Source organism: Jaculus jaculus, chromosome 2 (genome assembly GCF_020740685.1).
Source record: "Jaculus jaculus isolate mJacJac1 chromosome 2, mJacJac1.mat.Y.cur, whole genome shotgun sequence".
NCBI lineage: Eukaryota > Metazoa > Chordata > Mammalia > Rodentia > Dipodidae > Jaculus > Jaculus jaculus.
The window spans coordinates 137,310,382-137,334,577 of record NC_059103.1 but is presented as its reverse complement, the minus strand read 5'-3'; the positions used below and the strand labels follow the sequence as shown (position 1 = coordinate 137,334,577).

Here is a 24,196-nt window from a genome sequence, read left to right as displayed (position 1 = left end):
AGTGCATGCCACGGCATGGGGAGAGTAGAGAACAACTTTCAAGGGTGTCAATCCTTGATTTCCACCTCATTTGAGCCAAGGTCTGTCCTCCTTGTTCACCTTTCTGGAAGAGACTCCTTCCTGTCTCTGCCTCCCTCTTGCTATTGGCTTATTGAGAAAAGGTCTCACATAGACCTAACTAGGCTCAAACTCACCATAGAGTCAAGTCTGCTCTTAAACTCATAATCGTCTGAGGCCTCCATCTCCTGTACTAACTAGAAAGCAAAAATGCCATGAATCAACACTTCAAGCAAGGCTGGAGCACATACTGAATTGCTGAACTAAAGTAAGGGTCTGATGGCACTGATAGAATGAATAGAGAGAGGATTCTAAAAAGTGATGAACAAGCTGGAGAAGTTCGCCAGAACCTAGTTAAGAAGAACTATGATGCTTTTTTGTTTCTAAGCAAAAATTAAAAAAGTAAATATATTAATGCTAGTATTAGGGATAAAACAATGAACTAATTTACAATCTAATGAAGATAATGGGATGGAACTGAAAGAATATTTAAACAAAACTCCCAAATGAAACATCCATTAACTGTCTAGTGAGATAAACACATTAACTGATGGAAGAAACAAACAGGTTGCTGAGAGTAATTCTGCATCAGAACAAAGGCAGTTCACAAAACAGCTGAAGACAAAACAGGAGCCTTCTATAAAATACTGAATAAGGGTTTTGTTTGTTTGTTTTCAGTTTTTTCAAGGTTAGGTCTCGCTGTAGCCCAGGAGGACCTGGAACTCTCTTTGTAGTCTCAGGCTGGCCTTGAACTCACAGCAATCCCCCTATCTCCTCCTGAGTGCTGAAACTAAAAACATGCCACCATACCCGGATTATTTTGGGGGTGGGGAGCATTTTAATAAGCGTTCTGAATACACATATAAAAGTCAATTTTTTGTTTATTTTTATTTATTTATTTGAGAGCGACAGAGAAAAAGAGGGGGGCGGAGAGAGAGGATGGGCGTGCCAGGACATCCAGCCACTGCAAACGAACTCCAGACACATGCGCCCCTTTTGGGCATCTCCTTGTGCATCTGAATAATCGAGCCTCCAACTGGGGTCCTTAGGCTTCACAGGCAAGCGCTTAACCGCTAAGCCATCTCTCCAGCCCGTAAAAGTCTTTTCTTTACAAAAAGGTCAAAAGGTATATAACCTTGCCTCCTCGAGGTAGGGGTTCGCTCTAGCCTTGGCTGACCTGGAATTCACTATGTAGTCTCAGGATGGCCTCGAACTCAGAGCGCTTCTACTTCTGCCTCCCAAGTGCTAGGATTAAAGGCATGCGCTACCACGTCCAGCTCCCAAAGATATACTTGTATTAGCCCAAAGAATTTATTTCCGGTAAAGAACCTACACCGCACAAACATTCCGCACCCCAGGCTCAAGTCTCCACCCACGTTCAATATGGACGGAGCCGCGTCTGCGCGGTAGGGACGGAGACGGCGGATCTGTTACTGGCACGGTAACAGGCCCTTCTTCCGGTGCACAAGGCTATACCATTCCCGCTGTGAATCTTTGTGTCTGTCGCAGTTTCACGCGCACAGTTTTCCAAGGCAGTGCACTCTCACTGCGTCCACAAGCTGGATCTTCTCTCCTCGTTCAAGCAATCGCTGCAAGTGCCGTCGCCGGCCCGTGAAGCGCCCCTGCCAGGCCCGAATGGTCTGCACCAACCTCACCTCCGGTTCTCGGTGTCATGGCTGCCTCGAGAGTCTAGAGAGAGTTTGCACCGGCGGTGGGGACGCTGCGAAGCCCGCACCCGCAGGCCTAGCGAGTTAGAGTTGCATCTCGGTTGTGCAAGCGACCACCTCTCCGGTTCCCCGGCGATGGCGGCATCGGGGAGCGGAATGGCCCAGAAAACCTGGGAGTTGGCCAACAACATGCAGGAAGCGCAGAGTATCGATGAAATCTACAAATACGACAAGAAACAGCAGCAAGAAATCCTGGCGGCAAAACCCTGGACTAAGGAGTGAGGAGGTCCCTGGCGAGACGCTGGGGAGGGACGGGATGGCGGGAGTTGAGTCCCCAAAGGAGTGGGAGTGCAAGGGGTTGGAGGACTTGCCTTTTCTGGGAAGGAAGGGGGTAGATTGCTGGTCCGAGGGGCTTGGTCAGGGGAGCCTACGCCCTGCGCTGGGGCTTGCGTGGATTCCCTTTCGGAAAGCCTCCCTAAACCCTACCCCCACAGAGGCTGTAGAGGAAGAACAAGCAGCAGTGATGTAGGATGTCGCCCCTCACTTCCTTTGCATCTTATGCCGCACACTCTCCCAGGCGCCTGCTGGCCGCATGCACCTTGTGGCGGCCTTCAGCGGATCCCAATGTGGGGATGGCAGCTGTTTTCAGAAAGTGAATCAGCAGGCCAGTGGTCTCAAAAATAGCTGTGGGCCATCCTTCAATTTTTTTTTTCTTAGTATTACTGGTAGTACTCTAGAGGCATACCCAGACCAATATGTTTCTGCACCATATAAGCCAAACAGTACAAAAATAGAGCTTCAGGTTCTTTGCCCCTTAGCAAAATGCATTTATAAAGTCCGGGATTGACGATAAATGTAGGGTTCTTTCCAAACTCCTAATACACATTCCGGAGAACAGATTTTATATATGTGTGCGTGTGTAATCTATTTGAAAGAGAAAAACAGACAATGGGTATGTCAGGGTCTCTAGCCACTGCACACTAACTCTAGAAACCTGTGCCACCTTGTGCATCAGGCTTACTTGGGTACTGGGGAATTGAGCCTGGGTCCTTAGGCATCACAGGCAAGCGACTTAACTGCTAAGCCATCTCTCTAGCCCAAGAATAGATTTTTTTTTAAAGTAATATACCCCATGTACAAACAGCTTTTTTATTTTTTTGTTTATTTATTTGACACATAAGAAGGCAGATAGAGAATCATACATAGATAGATAGATAGATAATGAGAGAGGGAGAGAATGGGTGCACCAGGGCCTCCAGCCACTGCAAACAAACTCCAGATGCATGTGCCACCTTGTGCAACTGGTTTACATGGGTCCTGGGGAATAAGGCTCTAACCAGGGTACTTAGTCTTCACAGGCATGAGCTTAACCTCTAAGCCATCTCTCCAGCCCTATTTATTTATTTATTTATTTGAGAGCGAGAGATAGAATGGGCATGCCAGGGACTCCAGACACGTGCCACCTTGTGCATCTGGCTTACATGGGTCCTGAGGAATTGAACCAGCATCCTTTGGTGTTGAAGGGAAGCACATTAACCAGTAAGCAATCCCTCCAGCCCTATTTTATTTATTTGAAAGGAGAAATAAAATGAGTGAGCCAGGGCCTCTAGCCACTGCCATCAAAATGCATCCAGATGCATGCCCCACTTTGTACATCTGGCTTAATGTGGGTACTGGGGAATCCAACCCAAATCTTTGGGCTTTGCAGGAAAGCTCCTTAATTGCTGGGCCATCCCTTCAGCCCAATAACAAATTTCTATATATCTGCCTTTTCCTCTCACTCTCTCTCAAATAAATAAAAATAAGTAAATATTAAAAAAGGGGGAGAGCCAGGTATGGTGGCATATGCCTTTAATCCCAGCACTCAAGAGGCAGAGGTAGGAGGATCACTGGGAGTTCAAGGCCACCCTGAGACTACAGAGTGAATTCCAGGTCAGCCTGGGCCAGAGTGACACCCTACCTCGAAAAATAAAAAAAATTAAAAAAAAAAAAGTGGAGGGAGAGAGATGGCTTAGCAGTTAAGTGCTTGCCTGTGAAGCCTAAGGACCCCGGTTCGAGGCTCGATTCCCCAAGACCCACGTTAGCCAGATGCACAAGGTGGCGCATGCACCTGGAGTTCATTTGCAGTGGCTGGAGATCCTGGTGCACCCATTCTCTCTCTCTTTCTCTCTGTCTCTCTCTACCACTTTCTCTCTGTCACTCTCAAATAAATAAATAAAAATAAACAAACAAAAAGAGAGTAAAATGAACAGAAAATGATACAACAGGAAAGCTGTGGTCATCAAAAAGTACTTCTTATGCTTCAATTTTTTTTTTTTTTTTTGAGGCAGGCCTAACAACCTGCCTTCTTTTTTGTGCAAGAGTGAGAAAGAATTGTCATGCCAGGACCTCTAAACTCCAGACACATGTGGCCCCTTGTGCACATATGAAACCTTCAATATTTGTATCACTGTGTGTCTGGCTTACATGGGACCTGCAGAGTTGAACATGAGTCCTTAGGCTTTGCAAGCAAACATTTTAACCACTAAACAATCTCTCCAGCCTGTCTGTTTGTTTTTTTAAGGCTAACCTTGTCGGTACTCTGTTTTGCAGTGTTTATCAAGTACTTCACATGGGCCTGGCACCAAGCTAAGAATTTTTATCTAATCTTCTATTACAGACTGCCATAAGTCATCTAATCTTCATAACAACCCCGTAGTACTAGATTTGCATTTCTTTTCAGCAAATAAGCTGATCTTATGATCATACTGAGGCAGTGTACTCTTAGAGGAGCATCAAGATCAAGTAGGAAACTACTCTCTATCTACCTTCATTTATCTGTAAAATAGAAACCTACCTATTAGTTATGTCATGAAGGTTAGATGGTGAACTTCGTAAAAGATGTAGAAGATATGTAATGGGGCACAATAACTGTTGTCTTTTTCTTTTTCCCAATAAAGGGAGGAGCCAAGATTGTAATTCATGTCTTAACTTCCAAGACCAAGTGTCTGTATCTTTCAGCTAGCAAAGGTTGAGACTTAAACTTGGCTGCTTTCTGTGGGTGGAGTCTCTGTGAAAGCCTCTCCAGAAACTGATCACTGTGTACAACCTGCCTGTATACTTGGTTGTCTACTTCTCCAATAGGCTGTCTGTTTTAGGTTGATGTACCCTAATATTTACAAACTACCAGCTTGCCTCACTGCAGCTCTAATTACATTCATTCTGTCTTAGTGGTAGCAGTAGTGCCATCAGCGATATAAAAATGTATAATTTTGCGGGGCAGGGTGGCTCATGCCTTTAATCCCAGCACTCGGGGGGGGCAGAGGTAGGAGGATTGCTGTGTAAGTTTTATTATTGTTATTATTTTGTTTGTTTTTTGAGGTAGGGTATCACTCTGGGCCTCAGGGTAGCCTTGAACTCACGGCGATCCTCCTGCCTCTGCCTCCCGTGTGCTGGGATTAAAGGTGTGTGCCACCACACCTGGTAAAAATGTGTAATTTTATTGAAGAGTTTAGTCACATCCAGTACTAGACAAAACTATGACAAACTAGAATAGTGGTCACAGGAAAAGTAGGGATATTAGAATTTCTTTTTAATGTTCAGGGTGATATTACAAAGGGATGCCATGCACTTCAACAAAGATTCTTTACAAATACCATAAAACAGGTTAATAACCCAGACATTAAATGTTCCCACTGCCAAATCTGGGAAATGTCAGTATCAAGATTCAAATCTAGACAGGTGAATGTCAGAGCCCACATTTGAAAAAAATTAGGCCAGAAAATTAGGCCTGAGAAAGGTTATATACAGCCATCTAGTCAGTCAGAATCAGAGAGATGATGATTCCAGATTAATGGAGAAAAGGCCTGTTGAAGTAACCGTGTTATTCATTCAATGGAATAGTATGTTTAAAATTTATTTCAGATTTTCCCCTTTCTGAGAAGGAATACCATACTGGACCATGACATGTTATTCCTAAGTGTCTTGTAGAAACTCTTTTTTTTCCTTCTTTTCCCCATGTTCCGTACTCTCCTTCCTTCACTGTAAATCCCTTCATTATTTACTTGTTGTCTTCACAAGAAGTGTCTTTTGAAATTGCACATTACATAAGAAACTTAATCACACCCTGATTTGTTTTGCAGTCACCATTATTTTAAGTACTGTAAAATCTCAGCGTTGGCTCTACTGAAAATGGTGATGCATGCCCGATCAGGAGGCAACTTGGAAGTGATGGGATTGATGCTTGGGAAGGTGGATGGCGAAACCATGATCATCATGGACAGTTTTGCTTTGCCCGTAGAGGGCACTGAGACCCGAGTAAATGCTCAGGCTGCTGCATACGAGTACATGGCCGCGTACATAGAAAATGCCAAACAGGTAAAAAGGTTTCTTAGAAGTTCAATAGCCTCAATTTAGAGTCTCAGTGTAACTTTAGAGTTTCTGAATGTAAAGCTACCTTCTTCACATTAAAATTTACCCTTTAAGTTCAGTAGTTTCTATGTGAACTGTATATAACATTAAAAGCCTGATAACATTTAGAGTATACACATGGGGCGTTTTCTCAAATAAGTTCTTCTCATAGACATTGTGAAGTGTGCTTAAAATCAGTTTGGGGGCTGGAGGTAAAGTCCGTGTTAATTCTCATGCTTAGCATTTGAAGGCCCTAAGTCCAGTATCCCTAACACTATGGAGTACATAGGCAGCCTTTATTCATTTATTTATTTGAGAGAGAAAGATAGAGAAAGACACAGATAGAGAATGGGCACTCCATGGCCTCCAGCCACTACAAACAAACTCCAAATGCATGCGCCACCTTGTGCATCTGTCTTATATGGGTACTGTGGAAGAGAACCTGGGTCCTTAGTCTTCACAGGCAAGCACCTTAACCGCTAAGCTATCTCTCCAGCCTCAAGATGGGTTTTAAAACAAAGCAGATACTTATGTATTTCCCCATATGGACCAAGCTATAGTATTGTTTGTTGAGTAAAAAGACACAGTGTAAAATATTGTGGTGCACTATTGTGTGCACACACATGGATTAATCTTCATGTATGCAATGAATATAAGGGTATGGAGGTAAGTGGCTGCAAGAATAGCATAACATCTGGGCTGAGAATCCAGATGGTTAAGAGAAAGATACGTGAAGGAAGCTGAATGCTATTGTTCTTGTACTTAGATAATTTTGTGCTCTATACATGCATTATATGTCCAAAAGCTCTTTCACTTTGAAGCAAAGTATGCCAGGCACTGTTCTGCACACTGTGACTTAACCTTGATGTTACATTAAGCAGGCAAGTGGCAAAATTAAATGCGATCCTCAGGGTTGGGGATTTAGCTCAGGAGGCCTTGATTTTGGTCCTCAGCACCCCCCCCCCCAAAAAAGAAATGAATAAAAATGTGATCCTCAAGTTCTTTGTTTCATTTGTTAGGTTGGCCGCCTTGAAAATGCAATTGGCTGGTATCATAGCCACCCTGGATATGGCTGCTGGCTTTCTGGGATTGATGTTAGTACACAGATGCTTAACCAGCAGTTCCAGGAACCATTTGTAGCAGTGGTAGTAAGTACTTTTTGTTGTTATTAGAACAGTTCAGCAAAATGAAATTCCAGTTCATTGTTGGACATTGTTTCATACTTGCATCAAACAGGAAAAAAATAAAAATAAACAGCAACTTCATAAACAAAAATTTAAAAAAAGGAAAAAGAGAAACCTTTTATCTTTGGCCCTTTTAACCATCTCCTACAAACTAACTGCTTATAGTACAGCTAGGTACATATATAGTAGTTTTTTTGTTTTTGTTTTTAGTTTTTCAAGGTAGGGTCTCACTCTATCCCAGGCTGACCTGGAATGCACTCTAGTCTCAGTGTGGCTTTGAACTCACGGCGATCCTCCTACCTCTACCTCCCCAGTGCTGGGATTAAAGGCATCCACCAGCAGGCCCAGCATGTGGTAGTTTTAAAATAGGTTTTAATTAAGTTCTTCATGAAGATTTACTTGAAAAAGAACACAGTGAAATCAAAACGTAGTAAAGAGCACAGTTCTGGCATCATGCTGCCTATTTTTGAGTCTAAATTCTGCCTCTTAAAAGCTGGGGCCTTTGAACAAGTTACTCAACCTCTCTGCATGTCAACTTCTAAAGGAGTAGTTCATAGTGCATATAGAAAAGTTTAATCAGCTTATCTATCCTAGATATTCAGTCAATGTTGACCAAACTGAGAAAGCAGAAATTGAGCGGGGCATGGTGACACAAGCCTTTACTCCCAGCACTTGGGAGGCAGAGGTAGGAGGATCACCGAAAGTTCAAGGCCATCCTGAAACTACATAGTGAATTCCAGGTCAGCCTGGGCTAGAGTGAGACCCTACCTCAAAAAACCAAAAAAATAAAAAATAAAAAGAGATGAGCAAATCTTTTGTTGCAGTTATCTTGTTGCTGGGACTAAACACCCAGCCAGAAGCAGCTTGTGGGAGGAAGGAGCCTTTCTCAAGCTTAAAATTTGAGGGGAAGTTTTACCATGGTGGAGAAAGCATGGCAGAGCAGGCAGCTGGTTCACATCTTCAGCAGCATAGCAGGAGCAGGAAGAGTGAGCTAGCTGTGAATGCAAAGTTGGGCTGCTCTAATAAGCCTCAAGTTCTACCTGCAGTGACACACCTCCTTCAGCAAGACTCTACCTTCCAAAGGCTCCACCAGCTGGGGACTCAGTATGAGGCTTAATCAAAGACACCTGAGGCTATGGAGGACATTTCACATTCAACCTATTACACCCTTTAAAAAAACTTTTTTCTCGGGCTGGAGAGATGGCTTAGCGGTTAAGCGCTTGCCTATGAAGCCTAAGGACCCCGGTTCGAGGCTCGGTTCTCCAGGTCCCACGTTAGCCAGATGCACAAGGTGGCGCATGCGTCTGGAGTTCGTTTGCAGAGGCTGGAAGCCCTGGTGCGCCCATTCTCTCTCTCCCTCTATCTGTCTTTCTCTCTATGTCTGTCGCTCTCAAATAAATAAATTAAAAATTTAAAAAAAAAACAAAAAACTTTTTTCTCTGTCTCCCTACTGCATTCCCTCCTTTCTTTCCTCTCAATTCTCTTGCCTCAGCCTCCCAACCACTCAAATTAAAGGCATATACCCCATGCATAGTTCAAAATAATATGAAATAATATTATTAAATGATGTAGTAACTAAGTCTGAACCACAAATTAAATGTGAAGCACTCACTCATGCTATTTGCTTATTTACTTCATGTATATAATATTATAGTTCCATGTGGGTTTTCAGTTTGTAATGTTTGAATAAATAGAGGCACATAATGATTTATATCTCTCTTGTAGATTGACCCAACAAGAACAATATCTGCAGGAAAAGTGAATCTTGGCGCCTTTAGGACATATCCAAAGGTAATTTTTTGAATAGGGTCTTATGTGGAGCACAGGTTATTCTTACACTTGCTGTGTCACCAGGGATGACCTCCTTTGAACTTCTGATCCTCCTGCCTCTACCTCCTGCATGCCTGCATTACAGATAGGCGCTAGTACTCTCTGTTTATCAGGTACAGGAATTTAATTCAAGGTTTCATGCTTGCTAATCAAGCACTTTACAAACTGAGCTATATCCAGGACCCTCCCAAAGGTGATTTTTTTTAAATTTATAAATCTTTATAACTTTTTAAACTCTTAACTAAAGATATGTAATAACTAGCTTCTTTCTCTCTTTCTTTTTGGTTTGGTTTTTCAAGGTAGGGTTTTGCTCTAGCCCAGGCTGACCTGGAAATCACTAGTCTTGGGGTGGCCTTGAACTCACCAGGATCCTCCTACTTCTGCCTCCTGAGTATTAGGATTAAAGGCATGTGCCACCATGCTTGGCTTAACTTTTTCTTTTTCCCTCCTCTCCAGTACTGGGGATGCTAAATGACCTCTACCATTGAGCTGTATTTCCAACCCAACTAGTATCTTTTTTAAATCCTAAAGCAATTTAAAAATATTTACAGAAGTACACACTATCAGTATTAAAAGATAACACATCTGGGCTTAATCTGAGAAATGACTTAGCAGTTAAGCACTTGCCTGTTCTGCCTAAGAAAGTAAAATACAATATAACACATCTGTTAAATATTGTTAATGTTACTAGAAAAGGTTTTTATTTATCGAGAATCATTCTAGGGGCTGGAGAGATGGCTTAGCAGTTAAGGCAGTTGCCTGCAAAGCCAAGGGACCCAGGTTCAATTCTCCACAACCCATGTAAGCCAGATGTACAAGGTGGCACATGTGTCTGGAGGTAGTATGTGGTGGCTAGATGCCCTGGCACACCCATTCTCTTTATTCAGGTCTCTGCCTCTTTGTCTCTCTCTCTCTTTCTCTCTCTCTCTTTCAGTCTCTGTCTCTCAAATAAAGAGACAGAGAGAAAAAAAAAAGAAGAAAAAATGCACCTGTAAGCCAGACCCAGCCTAAGTACCTAGTAGGGTTGGAGGAGGGAAGAAGCAATGTACTTTTTTTTCCCCCCATGGGTTCCCCCTCACCCTTACCCCCTGTTTTGAGATGAGTCTGTATAACCAAAGCTGGCCTAGAACTCACTATGTACATCAACTGGGATTGCAGGCACTGAGCCACCAGGCCCAGCTTTTTTTTCCACCCTTAACCTTTATTAGAATATCTATGTTGAAACCAGGCATGGTAGTGTACACCTTTAATCCTAGCACTTGGGAGGCAGAGGTAGGAGGGTTTCCATGAGTTTGAGACCACCCTGAGACTACAAGTGAATTCCAAGTCAGCCTGGGCTAGAGCAGAAATCCTACCTCAAAAAAGAAAAAGAAAAAATGTGTGTGTGTGTGTGTGTTGAATATTTGGCTTGATAATATTAATGCTGCCATAAAAAAATACCTGCAGAATAAAAGTAGAGTTTTTGGATTTAGTTGCTACGTGTGTGTGTGTGTGTGTGTGTGTGTATGTGTGTGTGTGTGTGTGTTGTTTTGCTTTTCTTTGCATGTAGATTTTTAATTTTCTGTTTTCTTGGGTTTTGTTTAGGGCTACAAACCACCTGATGAAGGACCTTCTGAGTATCAGACTATTCCACTTAATAAAATAGAAGATTTTGGTGTACACTGCAAACAGTAAGTAATTCAGCTCTCTGGTTAGAGATGTAGCATGGTGGCAGAGTACTTGCCCGCGTTCTCAAGGCCCTGAGTTCAATCCTCCATCCCTGCGAAGGGAAACAAAAGTATATCCAGTCCAAAACCTTTATTTTACAGATGATGAAAAGCCCACACAAAATGAATGTCATAATGTTGTATAAACTGTTCTTAGGGAGATACAAAAAGAAGTTTGTTTATCCCAGAATGGGCACAGACTATAAGTCACAGGTGTTAAGTAAGTAGCAGTCTCCTCCCTGCAGTTTACTATTTCTGTAACCTTGAGGGACATTGTGAGTCTTGTAAGTTTCAGCCTTCCCAGATTTACTCAGTTCCTTAATCTTGTTTGTTTGTTTTGTTTTGCTTTTGTGTGGTTTGGGGGGGTCCGTTGTTTGTTGTCCCCCCCCCAGGTAGGGTCTCTAGCCTGACCTTGATTTTCCTGTGTAGTCTCAGGCTGGCCTCAAACTCATGGCACTCTTCCTGCCTCAGCCTCGCAAGTGCTGGAATTAAAGGTATGCACCACCACACTGCACTTAGTTCCTTAATCTTAAGAGCCTCCTCCCTTCTCCCAACTTAGGAGCTGGCTGAATAATATAATAAAGTACCTTTGAAATAACAGTAAAAATATGCAAATAAAATATGAGTAAAAAGATAATACTTAGGGCTAGGGAGATGGCTCAGTAGATTCAACTCTGAGTAGCAGAGTTTGGATCCCCAGATCCTATGTAAAACCTGGAAGCTGTGATGAGTTGGGCTTCTGTAATTCCAGGACACTTGCAGCAAGAAGGGAGGTAGATACAGATGTAATTTCCCCAGAACCTTGTGAACAGATTGATGAATAATGAGAAAAGCCCGTCTTAACAAGGTGGAAGGCAAGGATTGACCCAAAAGTTGGCTTCTGATCTCCACACCTGGGCTGTGGCATGTGCACACCTATGCTCACACACACAGCACACATACACCAAAACTACAGTAACATGGCTCAAAGTTTCTTTCATACAACCTTTGCCCATTGTAGAACATACTCAGCCTGTAACAAAATTAATCACTGAGAAATGTGTTCTGGGCCAACCTGACACTAATGTGTTTGCTGCCCTTAAAATGCCCAATTTCAACTTAATATAAAGCTGCTTTCTACACATTGTCATTCCAGAAATTAAAGAAGCCCATGCAGGTAGTTTTCTGTACCTTTTACCTTCTAAATATGTCTCCCCACCTGCTTTACTATGACATTGACCCAAACTGGGGCCACTTGGAGCCTGAACACAGTGTGAGTACTGGCTACCTAACTAGTCTTCCCAGCTCTGCCCTTCACCCCTTACAGATGTTTTCTCAGCCAGGCTGAATTCTGTTAAAACATGTATCAAAACATGGTTCTCACCAGGCGTGGTGGCACACGCCTTTAACCCCCCAGCACTCGGGAGGCAGAGGTAGGAGGATCGCCGTGAGTTCGAGGCCACCCTGCGACTCCATGGTGAATTCCAGGTCAGCCTGAGCTAAAGTGAGTGAGACCCTACCTCGAAAAACAAAAAAAAAAAAAAAGTTTCTCCTCAGAATGACATCACATCTCACCTAGGATAAGATTCATAAGCCTTGTCGAGCCCTGAATGAGCTGGCTGCCCCGACCCCTCTCATCGCCAGTCAGGCTATGCTGTTCCTTGCCATTGGTCAGATGAACCAAACATGTTTCTGACATCTTCTAATTTTCATGTGGCTGACTACTATAACCACTGAGGATCTGGTTCAGGATTACCTGAACAGAAAATCTACTCTGGTCTCATTATCTCACTTACTCTTAGGCAAAAGGCCAAAGTGACATTCACCTTACCTCAAATAGTACCTTCCTGTTACTGTCTCCATTCCCTCTCTTTTGCACTTGTCCCCACACGATATGTTTTTCCTTCCTTGCCATTGAAGAGAATCATTTACTGCTATACCTTGGCATTATCTAGTGGCCCCTTTCTCACCTCTTATCCCAACTTCAAAGAATATCTTGACCACCCATGTGCCACTACTGCTCTGATTTTTGTTTAGAAAGTCTTAAGACAATTCTAGAGTTTCCAAAATTGAGTTGTTTTTTTTTTGTTTTGTTTTGTTTTGTTTTTGTTTTTTGAGAGAGGGGGAGAGAGAAAGAATGGGTGCACCAGGGCCTCTAAGCCACTGCAAACAAACTCCATATGCACACACCATCTTGAGCATCTGGCTTACGTGGGTCATGGGGAATCAAACCTGAGTCCTTTGGCTTTGCAGGCAAGCACCTTAACCACTAAGCCATCTCTCCAGCCCCAAGATTGAGTTTTTAAATATGACTGGTCTTCATTAATCTCTGATATATTTCTTTTTTGTCTGATATATTTCTGTAAAACTGTTTACCTTTGTCTTAAATGATTAGTAAGTATTAATTACTTAATTTTCCCTGTTGAAAATATTGTAAACTTTCTATTTAAGAAGCTTGCTCTGATCCACCACACCTGGCTAGAATATTCATTGTCTCTGACACTCATTTGGAAGGTAGGTTGTTTTATATATGTCCTATAGCATCACTTACTGAGCATTTTCCATTAGATTTAACCTTTGTAGGGATTCATACCTGGCAAATATTTATTATTTTTAAAAATAAGTATGGGGCTGGAGAGATGGTTTAGCAGTTAAGGGGGTGCTTGCCTTCGAAGCCTAAGGGTGCAGGTTTGATTCCCCAGTATCCATATAAGCCAGATGCACAAGATGGCACATACATCTAGAGTTCATTTGCAGTGGCTAGAGGCCCTGGCATGCCCATTCTCTCTACTACCCTCCCCACTCTCAAATAAATAACAAAATAAAATATTGTAAAAATAAGTCTGCTGGGGTTTGGAGAGATAGCCCAGTGGATAAGGGCAAATAAGGGCTGGAGAGTTGGCTTAGAAGTTAAGGCACTTGCCTCTGAAACCCACCGACCCATGTTTGACTAGTCAAACTCCAGGTCCTATGTAAGCCAGTTGCACAAGGTGACGCAAATGCGCAAGGTCGCACATGCACACAAGATGGTGCACATGTCTGTAGCTTGATTACAGTGGCTGGAGGCCCTGGCTTGCCAATTCTCCTTATCTCTTGCTCTCATGCTCACAAAAAAGAAACAAAGACCAGTCTGTTAGGGTGGTGCTAGGGAATGGATCAGTGTATAAGAGCATTTGCTGTATAAACATGAAGCCCTGAGTTCAATTTCCAGCACCTGTATATAGCCAAGCATGGCTATGCACACTGAATAATCCCAGCATGAGGGAGGGTGGTGGGGAGACAAGATTGCTGAGATTAGCTGCAAAAAATCAAAAATTTAAAAAAAAAAACTTAAAAAGATGTCTGGATGTACTGGTCAACAGTGTAGCCAAAGAAAACAGTGCAAGTTCCAGGTTTAGTGAGAGACTCTGTCTGAAGGGAATAAAGCAGAAGAGCAATAGCGAAGAACATGGCAGCCCTCTCTGGCCGCCACACAGTGAATATCAGGGACCTGCATTTTACACACACATACGTGCACATGCACACACACGTTGTACATGCCAAAGAAAGTATATTTAGACATCTAACCATATTTTCCTTTACTCCCTGATTATGAATGAAGCACCTTTGGAAATAATAGCAATTCTTTTAGATACCTTAGCAACTATTTAAAGGTTTGCTTTTCCAAAAAGCAGTGAGACCTGAAGGAATGAGGAACCTATATGTCATTTTTAGTATTAAAAAAAAAAAAAGGCCAGGTGTGCTGGTGCATTCCTTTAGTCCCAGCACTTGGGAGGCAGAGGTAGGAGGATCCTCATGAGTTTGAGGCCACCCTAAGACTACATAGTTAATTCCAGGTCAGCCTGGACCAAAGTGAGAACCTACATCCAAAAACAAACAAACAAAAAAAAGCCAGAGCCAGGCATGGGGGCACATGCCTTTAATCCCAGCACTCAGGAGCCAGAAGTAGAAGGATCACCTTGAGTTCAAGGCCACCCTGAGACTACCTAGTTAATTCCTGGTCAGCCTGGGCTAGAGTGAAACCATAACTTAAAAAAAAAAAAAAAAAAAAAGAGAGAAAGAAAGAAAAGAAATTTTAGTTGATCTAGACAGCCTACCAGCTGCAATTTATGAACTCAACAACATGAGCAATTATATGTCATTCAAAATTTTTGTTTGACTATGAATAGCTTCTTGGAAATTTCTGGGTTCTATAGAAACATGTAGAACAAGAGGTTAGTAGGTAGAAAATTTGGAACCACAATATCTAAAGAGAGAAAAAAAACTATATTTACTTATTCTGTTGGACTAAAATCTAAAAGATGACTATTTGAACATAAAATATAACTGCTGGGCTAGAGGGATGGCTTTGTAGTTAAGGCATTTGCCTGCAAAGCCAAACGACCCAGGTTCAATTCCCAAGGACCCACATTAGCCAGATAGATGCACAAAGGGGCACATGCATATAGAGTTCATTTTCAGTAGCTGGAGGCCCTAGCATACCTGTTCTCTTTCTCTCTCCCTCTTTCCCTCTGTCAGATAAATAAAAATGAAATACTGAAATATAACTGCTTAAATTTGCCCCTGACTTCTATATATGTATGCCTTTTTCACTTAGCAAATCTGTACTTTTGTTTCATAGATATTATGCCTTAGAAGTCTCATATTTCAAATCCTCTTTGGATCGCAAGTTACTTGAGCTTTTGTGGAATAAATATTGGGTGAATACACTGAGCTCCTCAAGCTTGCTTACTGTAAGTATTATGCTTTTGATGGTTTCATTTGAATTGTTTTGTTTTCTGAGACAGAATTTTGCTGTGCAGTCCAGTATAGTCTCAATGTCGTGATCCTATAGCCTCAGCCACGTGATTGCTGGGATCATGAGTATGTGCCATCATGCCTGTCAAATTTACATTTTAACTAAGATATAAAAACATAATATTTGAAGCCCATTTCACAGTAAGAGCAGACCCAGTGCTGGAGTGGGATTCTGCGCCACCAGGCTAGATCGGGGTGCTGGCAATCCAAAGTGTATGTCATAACATCAAGACCAAGACTGAATGTCAAATAGAGTGGCCAAATTAGCATGTGATCCACATGTTCTTTAAAGAGACATGTGCCTAAAATAGGAAAAGTACAAATACTGTTTTTATTGCCAAAGATAATAGGTGAGTATCGCACTTTTAGAGTAAAATGTTAAGTCCAGAAATAGAGCTTTCCTCAGGCACACTTAAGTTTGCATTCAAGAAATAGTATGGGATTAAAGGCATATGCCACTACACCCAGTTGATGGAATTTGAAAGTTGGGAGAATTTAGAAGCAGTTTTTTGTAGCTGTAATCTTCTTGCTTCTCTGATAATCCCTCCCATTTTTATAATAGAATTATTTTTTATATTATTTAATTTTTTTTTCAAGGTAGAGTTTCACTGTAGCTCAGGCTGACCTGGAATTCACTGTGTAGTCTCAGGATGGCCTCGAACTCATGGCAATCCTCCTACCTCTGCCTCCCGAGTGCTTGGATGAAAGGCATGCACCACCACGCCCAGCTCTGTTTAATTTTTTTTTTATTGACAATTTCTATAATTGTAGACAATAACCCATGGTAATTCCCTCCCTCCATCCCCCCCATTTGGCCCTTTGAAACTCCAGTCTCCATCATATCCCCTCCCCCTCTCAATCAGTTTCTCTCTTTATTTTGATGTCATCATCTTTTCCTCCTATTATGATAGTCTTGTGTAGGTAGTGTCAGGCACTGTGAGGACATGGATATCCAGGCCATTTTGTGTCTAGTGGAGCATATTTTAAGAAATCCTACCTTTCCTTTGACTCTCACATTCTTTCTGCCACTTCTCCGCATTGGACCCTGAGCTTTGGAAGATGTGATAGAGATATTTCAGTGCTGAGCACTCCTTTGTCACTTCTCAGCATCATTGTGCCTTCTGAGTTATCCCAAGGTCAAAGCCATCTGAAAAGAGAAGGTTCTGTAACCAAAAGTAAGAGTAGCATTAATATATAGGTATGAACATTAAGAGAAGTGCTCACTGGGCAGTTTGGTGAGCATAGTATATGTACTTAGCTAGACATCAGTAGATGTTACACTCCTAGGGCTCATGACTATCCTGGTGTAGGTTTTTAGAACAGACATGCCAGTATTGCACCCATTGGCTCATTTGGCCTGTTTGGCCAAATTTAAGGCTTGCAGTGTCCACTATTGCATATTTCTACTGGTGACTTCTCTCTCTCCCATTGACCTGCATGCAGCATTCTGTTAGGTGGTCTACATGGAGGAGGTTTTCAGCTCAGCTCCAGCAGGATTTCTCAGGGACCTTGTAGCCCAAGTATGTGGAATCTTCAGCAATAGGGTCTTACCATCTATTCCTGGTGGGAAACCAAGGGTCTTGGCAATGGCCTGTAATGTCTTGGGGGTATCAGTGACCTCCCTGGCCAACAATTCACCGGAAGGCATCCTATCCTTGACACTGAAAATTTTTTAATAACAATCTCTGGCTTTTGAGTGTTCTATATTGGGTTTTTTGTTTGTTTGTTTGTTTTTGGTTTTGGTTTTGGTTTTTTTGAGGTAGGGTCTCACTGTAGCCAAGGCTGACCTGGAATTCACTATGTAATCTCAGGGTGGCCTCGAACTCATGGCGACCCTCCTACCTCTGCCTCCCAAGTATAATGGAATCCTTTGAAAATAAAATGTTATGTGTAGAAGAAAAGTAATTTACATTAAAAATATGTAGGTTGTCAGGCATGGTGGTGCATGCCTTTAATCCCAGCACTTGGGAGGCAGAGGTAGGAGGAATGCTGTAAATTCGAGACTAGTCTGGGACTACAGAATACATTCCAGGTCATCCTGGGCTAAAGTGAAACCCTACCTCAAAAAAAAAGGGGGGGGGTGTGGTGCCACCTGCCTTTAATACCAGCACTTGGGAGGCAGAGATAGGATCACGATGATTTTGAGGTGGCCCTGAGACCACATAGTTAATTCCAGGTCAGCCTGGACCAGATTGAGACCCTACCTTAAAAAAAAAAAAAAATGGGGCTGGTGATGTAACCCAGTCGTAGAGCATTTGCCTAGCATGTATATGGTCCCCCAAGTATAATCCTATTCCTAGAAAAACAAAGTAGAGAAACATTCTTAGTGGTAGACTTTTATCCTACATGACAATATCATTTTCTCCACAGAATGCAGACTATACCACTGGTCAGGTGTTTGATCTGTCTGAAAAGTTAGAGCAATCAGAAGCCCAACTTGGACGGGGGAGTTTCATGTTGGGTCTAGAAACACATGATCGAAAATCAGAAGACAAACTTGCCAAAGCTACTAGAGACAGGTAAGGTGAACCTAGGAGTAAGATTCCTGTCCTTAACTCTCTTTCTTTACACATTTGCAAGTACTAGTAGGATTTAAAGTCCTTATGGTTCAATTTAGTTATAACTTAGGATGATACCTGCTCACACCTTTTTAAAAAATTGTCATATGGGCTGGAGAGATGGCTTAGCAATTAAGGCACTTGCATGCAAAGCCAAAGACAGGTTCAACTCCCCAGGACCCATGTAAGCCAGATGCACAAGGGGGCGCACACATCTGGAATTCATTTGCAGTGGCTGGAGGCCCTGGTGCACCCATTCTCTCTCTCTCCCTCTACCTGCCTATTTCTGTATCTGTCTCTCAAATAAGTACATAAAAATAAAATATATTTTAAAAAGAATTAAATTGTCATATATGGCCGGGCATAGTGGTGCATGCCTTTAATCCCAGCTCTTAGGAGGCAGAGGTAGAAGGATCACTGTGAGTTCAAGGCCACCCTGAGACTACATAGTAAATTCCAGGTCAACCTAGACTAGAGTGAGACCTTACCTCAAAAAAAAAAAAAAAAAATCATCACATATGAATTTTAACTTTGAAATCTTAGAAGACATTAGGCAAAAGTATTAAAGGTTTAGGGCTGGAGAGATGGCTTAACAGTTCAATTCCCCAAGACCCACATTAGCCAGATGCACAAGGGGATGCATGCATCTAGAGTGCATTTGCCACCACTAGAGGCCCTGGCGCGCCCCTCCTCTCCTCTCCTCTCCTCTCCTCTCTTGTCTTCTCCCCTCCTCTCTTTTTCTTCTCTTTCTCTGCCTCTTTCAAATAAATAAATTAATTAATAATATTAATACATATATATTTTTTAAAGGTTTAAGTCAAAGATCTAGGTATTCTAAAAAAAACTCATAGTTACTATGTCTAGATTTAGCCACAGTATGTCAAAGAAAACAGGCACCTCACTGAACTGTTTTTTCCTAACAAAGGAGACATTTAGAAAAATGTGTCTTAACCAGATAGTCTAACCTAATTATATTCTGAGGGGTTAAATTAAAATTTCTTAAAATATCAAATTTTTATTTTTGTGCATTTTTAAATTACAGAAATGATTATACCTTTCTTAAATATTTCTGAAGTTTTTCTTTCTATAATTAGTATTCTGAATTTTTCTGCCACAGTATTTGTTAGGGAACAAACTTGAGATGTGGTCTCTGATAACTCAAAGAAAATAATGTGGCTCTTATGCTGCTTAGACTGCACAGGGTTGAACAGACTAAATAACATTTACTTCCAGAGAAAATTTGAATTTTAATGTGATAATCAAAGGCAGAAAGGAAGAGAGCCATTTTGTTATCTATATAAACTGAAATGTCGATATCTATTTAACAATGTTAAAATTGGTGGGGGGGGGGGGTTGAAGAGATGGCTTAACAGTTAAGATGCTTGCCTGCAAAGCCAAAGGATGTAGGATCAATTCTCCAGGACCCACATAAGCCAGATGCACAAAGTGGCACATGCATTTGGACTGACTAGAGGTCCTGGTGCACCCATTCTCCCCCTGCCCCTGTCTCTCTTAAATAAATAAAATAAAGTTTTAAAGAAAGAAATGGGGAAATGACATTTACCTTGGCAGCAGGAAGCATCTTCCTCATGCTGGAGGTAGCTCAGTAGAACACTCACTAACACGCGTAGCATCTGAGGACTATCCCCAGCAAAAGAAAAGCAGGATTGCTTGTTAATATTTAATTAATCTATTTATTTGAGAGAGAGAGAAAGAGGCAGATAGAGAGAGAATGGGCATGCTGGGGCCTCTAGACACTGCAAATGAACTCCAGACATATTCGCCACCTGGTGCATCTGGCTTTATGTGGGTACTGGGAAATTGAACCTAAGTCTTTAGTCTTTGCAGGCAAGTGTCTTAACTGCTAAGCCATCTCTCTCTAGCCCCATTTTTTTTTTTTTGGTTCGTTTTTTTGTTTTGTTTGTTTGTTTTTCAAGGTAGGGTCTCACTCTAGCCCAGGCTGACCTGAAATTCACTATGTAGTCTCAGGGTGGCCTCAAACTCATGGCGATCCTCCTACCTCTGCTTCCCAAGCGCTGGGATTAAAGGCGTGCGCCACCACGCTGGCTCTCTTTTTTTTTTTTTTAACAGAGATAGGGAGAGAATGGGTGCACCAGGGCCCTGCAAACAAATTTCAGATGCATGAGCCACTTTATGCATCTGGCTTTGTACATGGATACTACTAGGGAATCAAACCTGGGCCATCAGGCTTTGCAAGCAAGTAGTGCTTTTAATGACTGAGCCACCCCTCCAGCCCTAGACATTCATTCATTCATTCATTTATTTATTTATTTTAGGTATTTGAGAGCAACAGAGAGAAAGAAGCAGATAGATAGAGAATGGGTTTACCAGGGGCATCCAGCCACTGCAAACGAATGCACCCCCTTGTACATATGGCTAACATGGGTCCTGGGGAATAGAGCCTCAAACCAAGGTCCTTAGGCTTCAAAGGCAAGCGCCTAACTGCTAAGCCATCTCTCCAGCCCCCCTAGACATTATTTTATGTAAGTTCTAGTCAGTAGTGAAATGCTCAACAGGTATGCAGAAAGTTAAAGAACACAAGAGAAAATTTGGTGTGGTTTGAGGAAGATGAGTAAAACTGCAAAGCATTCTTGGAGGTACAGGAAGGGCATGAGAGGAACCTTCCATGTTTGAAACAGCTTTCAATTTCTGACATGTGATGTGTTTCTTCTTTCCAGCTGCAAAACTACCATAGAAGCAATCCATGGATTGATGTCTCAGGTTATTAAGGATAAACTGTTTAATCAAATTAACGTCTCTTAAGTAATCACTGAGTACTTTTTCCTGAAAGCTGGTGTGAGAACAAAAAGCTCAAGTAACACTTGGAGAACGAGTTACCGAATATCTGATTAGAAGTGTAAGGTGCTCTGAAGTGTCCTGAACATTGACATGCTGTAATAAAAGTGCACAAGTGAAACTGGCCTTTCTTTCTTTTGTGTGTGGGTGAAGTTGCGTTATTTTTCTAGTACCCTTAAATGCTCTTGAATATGAGATAAAAAATATTTATTAGAGTATTTTTCTTTTTTTCATTTTTTTTTAAATATTTTTTTTGTTCATTTTTTATTTATTTATTTGAGAGCAACAGACACAGAGAGAAAGACAGATAGAGGGAGAGAGAGAATGGGCACGCCAGGGCCTCCAGCCCTGCAAACGAACTCCAGACGCGTGCGCCCCCTTGTGCATCTGGCTAACGTGGGACCTGGGGAACCGAGCCTCGAACCGGGGTCCTTAGGCTTCACAGGCAAGCGCTTAACCGCTAAGCCATCTCTCCAGCCCTCTTTTATTCATTTTTGATATCTTTATGCATGTATACATTGTACCTTAATTTTATGCCACCCCAGTTACCCTCCCTTATGTTCCTCTCCCTCCCATTAACACTCTTCTCCATTCCCACCTTACTTTTGACTTTTTTTTAACCCAGTGTATTAAATTTGAGTTGCTTGTATTATCATGAGAGTAAGGTTATTTATTGGATTTTAGATTTTTATTTTTATTTTCTGAGGTAGGGTCTCACTCTAGCCCAGGCTGACCTGGAATTCATTATGTAGTCTCAGGCTGGCCTTAAACTCACCGTGATCCTCCTACCTCTGCCTCCCAAGTGCTGGAATTAAAGGTATGCACCATCTCACTCAGCTTAGAATTATTTTTTTTATATTTGTTGCACCATGGATTATTAGATTATTTCTTCTTTGTGTGCATGCATATGTGCGCATGTTCATGTATGTGCAGGTGCATGTGTGTGGGAGGCAGAGGGCAATCTCTGCTGTCATTCCTGAGCCATAATCCATCTTATTTTTGAGACTGTCTCTCTGGCCTGAAATTTGCCAAGTAGCTAGACTGACTGACCAGTAAGTCCCAGGGTTCTACCCATCTTCACCTCCCCAGTACTGGGATTACAAGTGTATGCCATCATGCCTGACTTTTTGTGTTTAATGTGGGTTCTGGGGGTCAAAATCAGATTCTTTATCACCTGAACATCTCCCTAGCCTTGTTTTTCTTTCTAAGAATCTTATTTATTAAAAATTTTGAGCATTTCATCATGTAATGGTCAGAAACACTTCAATTTTGTTTGTGCCTTCTTTTGACAGTCTTAGTAAAATAAACTTATTTTTGTTTTGTTTTGTTTTTCAAGGTAGGGTCTCACTCTAGCCCAGGCTTACCTGAAACTCGCCTCAAACTCACAGTGATCCTCCTACCTCTGTCTCCCAAGTGCTGGGATTAAAGGAGTGCACCACCACACCTGGCAACTTATTTTTGAGACTGTGTCATGTAGCCCAGCTGGCTTGCTCTAGCCCAGGGTGGTTAAGATTTTGACACAACAGAGTAAGAAGTTGAAGTTACTGTTATTCGGAAAGAAAAGGTTTCTCTTGTGTGAAATCTTGTTTTAAATATGTATATGACATGAAAGTTGAAGGAGGACTGTTTGGGAAGAAGGGAACTAGCAGGAAAGGGGAGGAGAGAGAAGACAATGTAGAATAATAGTCAACATGTCACATTCTTCAGTGCATCACCGTACAATATATGCTAATAAAAATGTTTTAAAGTTTCCATTCCATGACTTGAATACAGTTATTAATGTGTACATTTACCTTAGAAACCTAAGCAGTTAAGATATTTCTGTAAGGGATTCCCCAGTACCCACATAAAGCCAGATGTACAAGGTGGCACATGCATCTGGAGGCCCTGGCACACCCATCCCCCCCCCCCCCCCGCCCTGTCTCTCTCTCTCTCAGACATGGTGGCACACACCTTTAATCCCAGCACTTGGGAGGCAGAGGTAAGAGGATCACTGTGAGTTTGAGGCTAGCTTGAGACTACATAGTGAATTCCAGGTCAGCCTGGGCTAGAGTGAGACCTTATCACCAAAAAAAAAAAAAAAAGTATCTCTGTAAGATAGAAAATGCCTGTGCTTAAGAAAGAAAATGCCACTGCTTAAAGTAGAGTTACCAAGAAAAGAAAATTTTACAGTCATAACTTCAATGAACTCATTTTGAGAAATCTCTATAGCCACAACTATATTTTGGTTAGTAACCAAAAGTAAAATTAATTAAACATAAAGCATGTTTAACTTAACTCCAGAATACAGAACCATATTTGATTTAGGGAGTGTTGTGTTAGAGATCTTGTCAGACTTCGCATCTCTGTCTTCCACATGTTGGCCTAAGCCTCAAGCTAATTTCTCCCGAACTGTCCACATACCACACTACTTACAGGGAGAAAGCGGTTCACCAGGGTCAGAATAAGCTGCTACTTTCACTCTGTTCTAACTTCAGTCATGAGCACACCTAGAATTGTATGCAACTAGTTACAAGAACAGGTGCTGGATACCCTTAAACAAGAGAGAGGAGTCAGCAACCCAAAACTGTGATTATACAGATGCTCAGAGAAAACCAACAGTGTCCCTTCAGCCACCTATCCCAGGCAAAAAATGGTCCCAGAAAAGGGCATTTATGTTTCATTCAAAATGTGCTTTATTTTTGTTTTTTATTAGTTTGTTTCACGGCGGGGTTCCACTGTAGCTCAGGCTGACCTGGAACTCACTGTAGTTCCAGGCCGGCCTTGAACTCACAGCAATCCTCCAACATCTGCTTCCCAAATGCTAGGATTAACTTGCCCAGCTTCTTTAGAGAATTTTTCTTTTCTTTAAAGCCAAGCCCAATAGACTGGCTTTTTCTTTTTTACTATGAGAGAGAGAGAATTGGCGCACTGGGCTCCCAGCCACTGCTCTAGCATTCTAGATGGATGTGCCCCGTTGTGTGCATGTGCGACATGGTGCACTTACATCACCACGTCTGGCTTTGGTGGGACCTGGAGAGTCGAACACGAGTCCCTAGGCTTCACAGGCAAGTGCCTTAACAGCTAAGCCATGTCTCCGTCCCCTTTACAGATTTCTTTAAAGCTGTTGCTAAGGATTTTTCTTGGAGCGAGTGTTGTGGCTACTTTGAGACAGGGTCTTACTATGAAGTTCCTCCCTGCATTGCCCCAGCAGACCTCTAGCTCACTTTTGC

General features: G+C 42.0%; 1 protein-coding gene across 1 annotated transcript; it reads left to right on the top strand.

The window, feature by feature from the left end:
- The first annotated feature begins 1,491 nt into the window (after nt 1-1,491).
- Nucleotides 1,492-21,105, top strand: Cops5 (COP9 signalosome subunit 5). Its single transcript, XM_004653304.2, has 8 exons — nt 1,492-2,002; nt 5,846-6,080; nt 7,133-7,261; nt 9,023-9,088; nt 10,712-10,797; nt 15,434-15,545; nt 17,980-18,128; nt 20,867-21,105. Exons 1-8 carry the CDS (start codon nt 1,860-1,862, stop codon nt 20,949-20,951), a joined length of 1,005 nt encoding a protein of 334 aa, XP_004653361.1. The 5' UTR covers nt 1,492-1,859; the 3' UTR covers nt 20,952-21,105.
- The last annotated feature ends 3,091 nt before the right edge of the window (nt 21,106-24,196 follow it).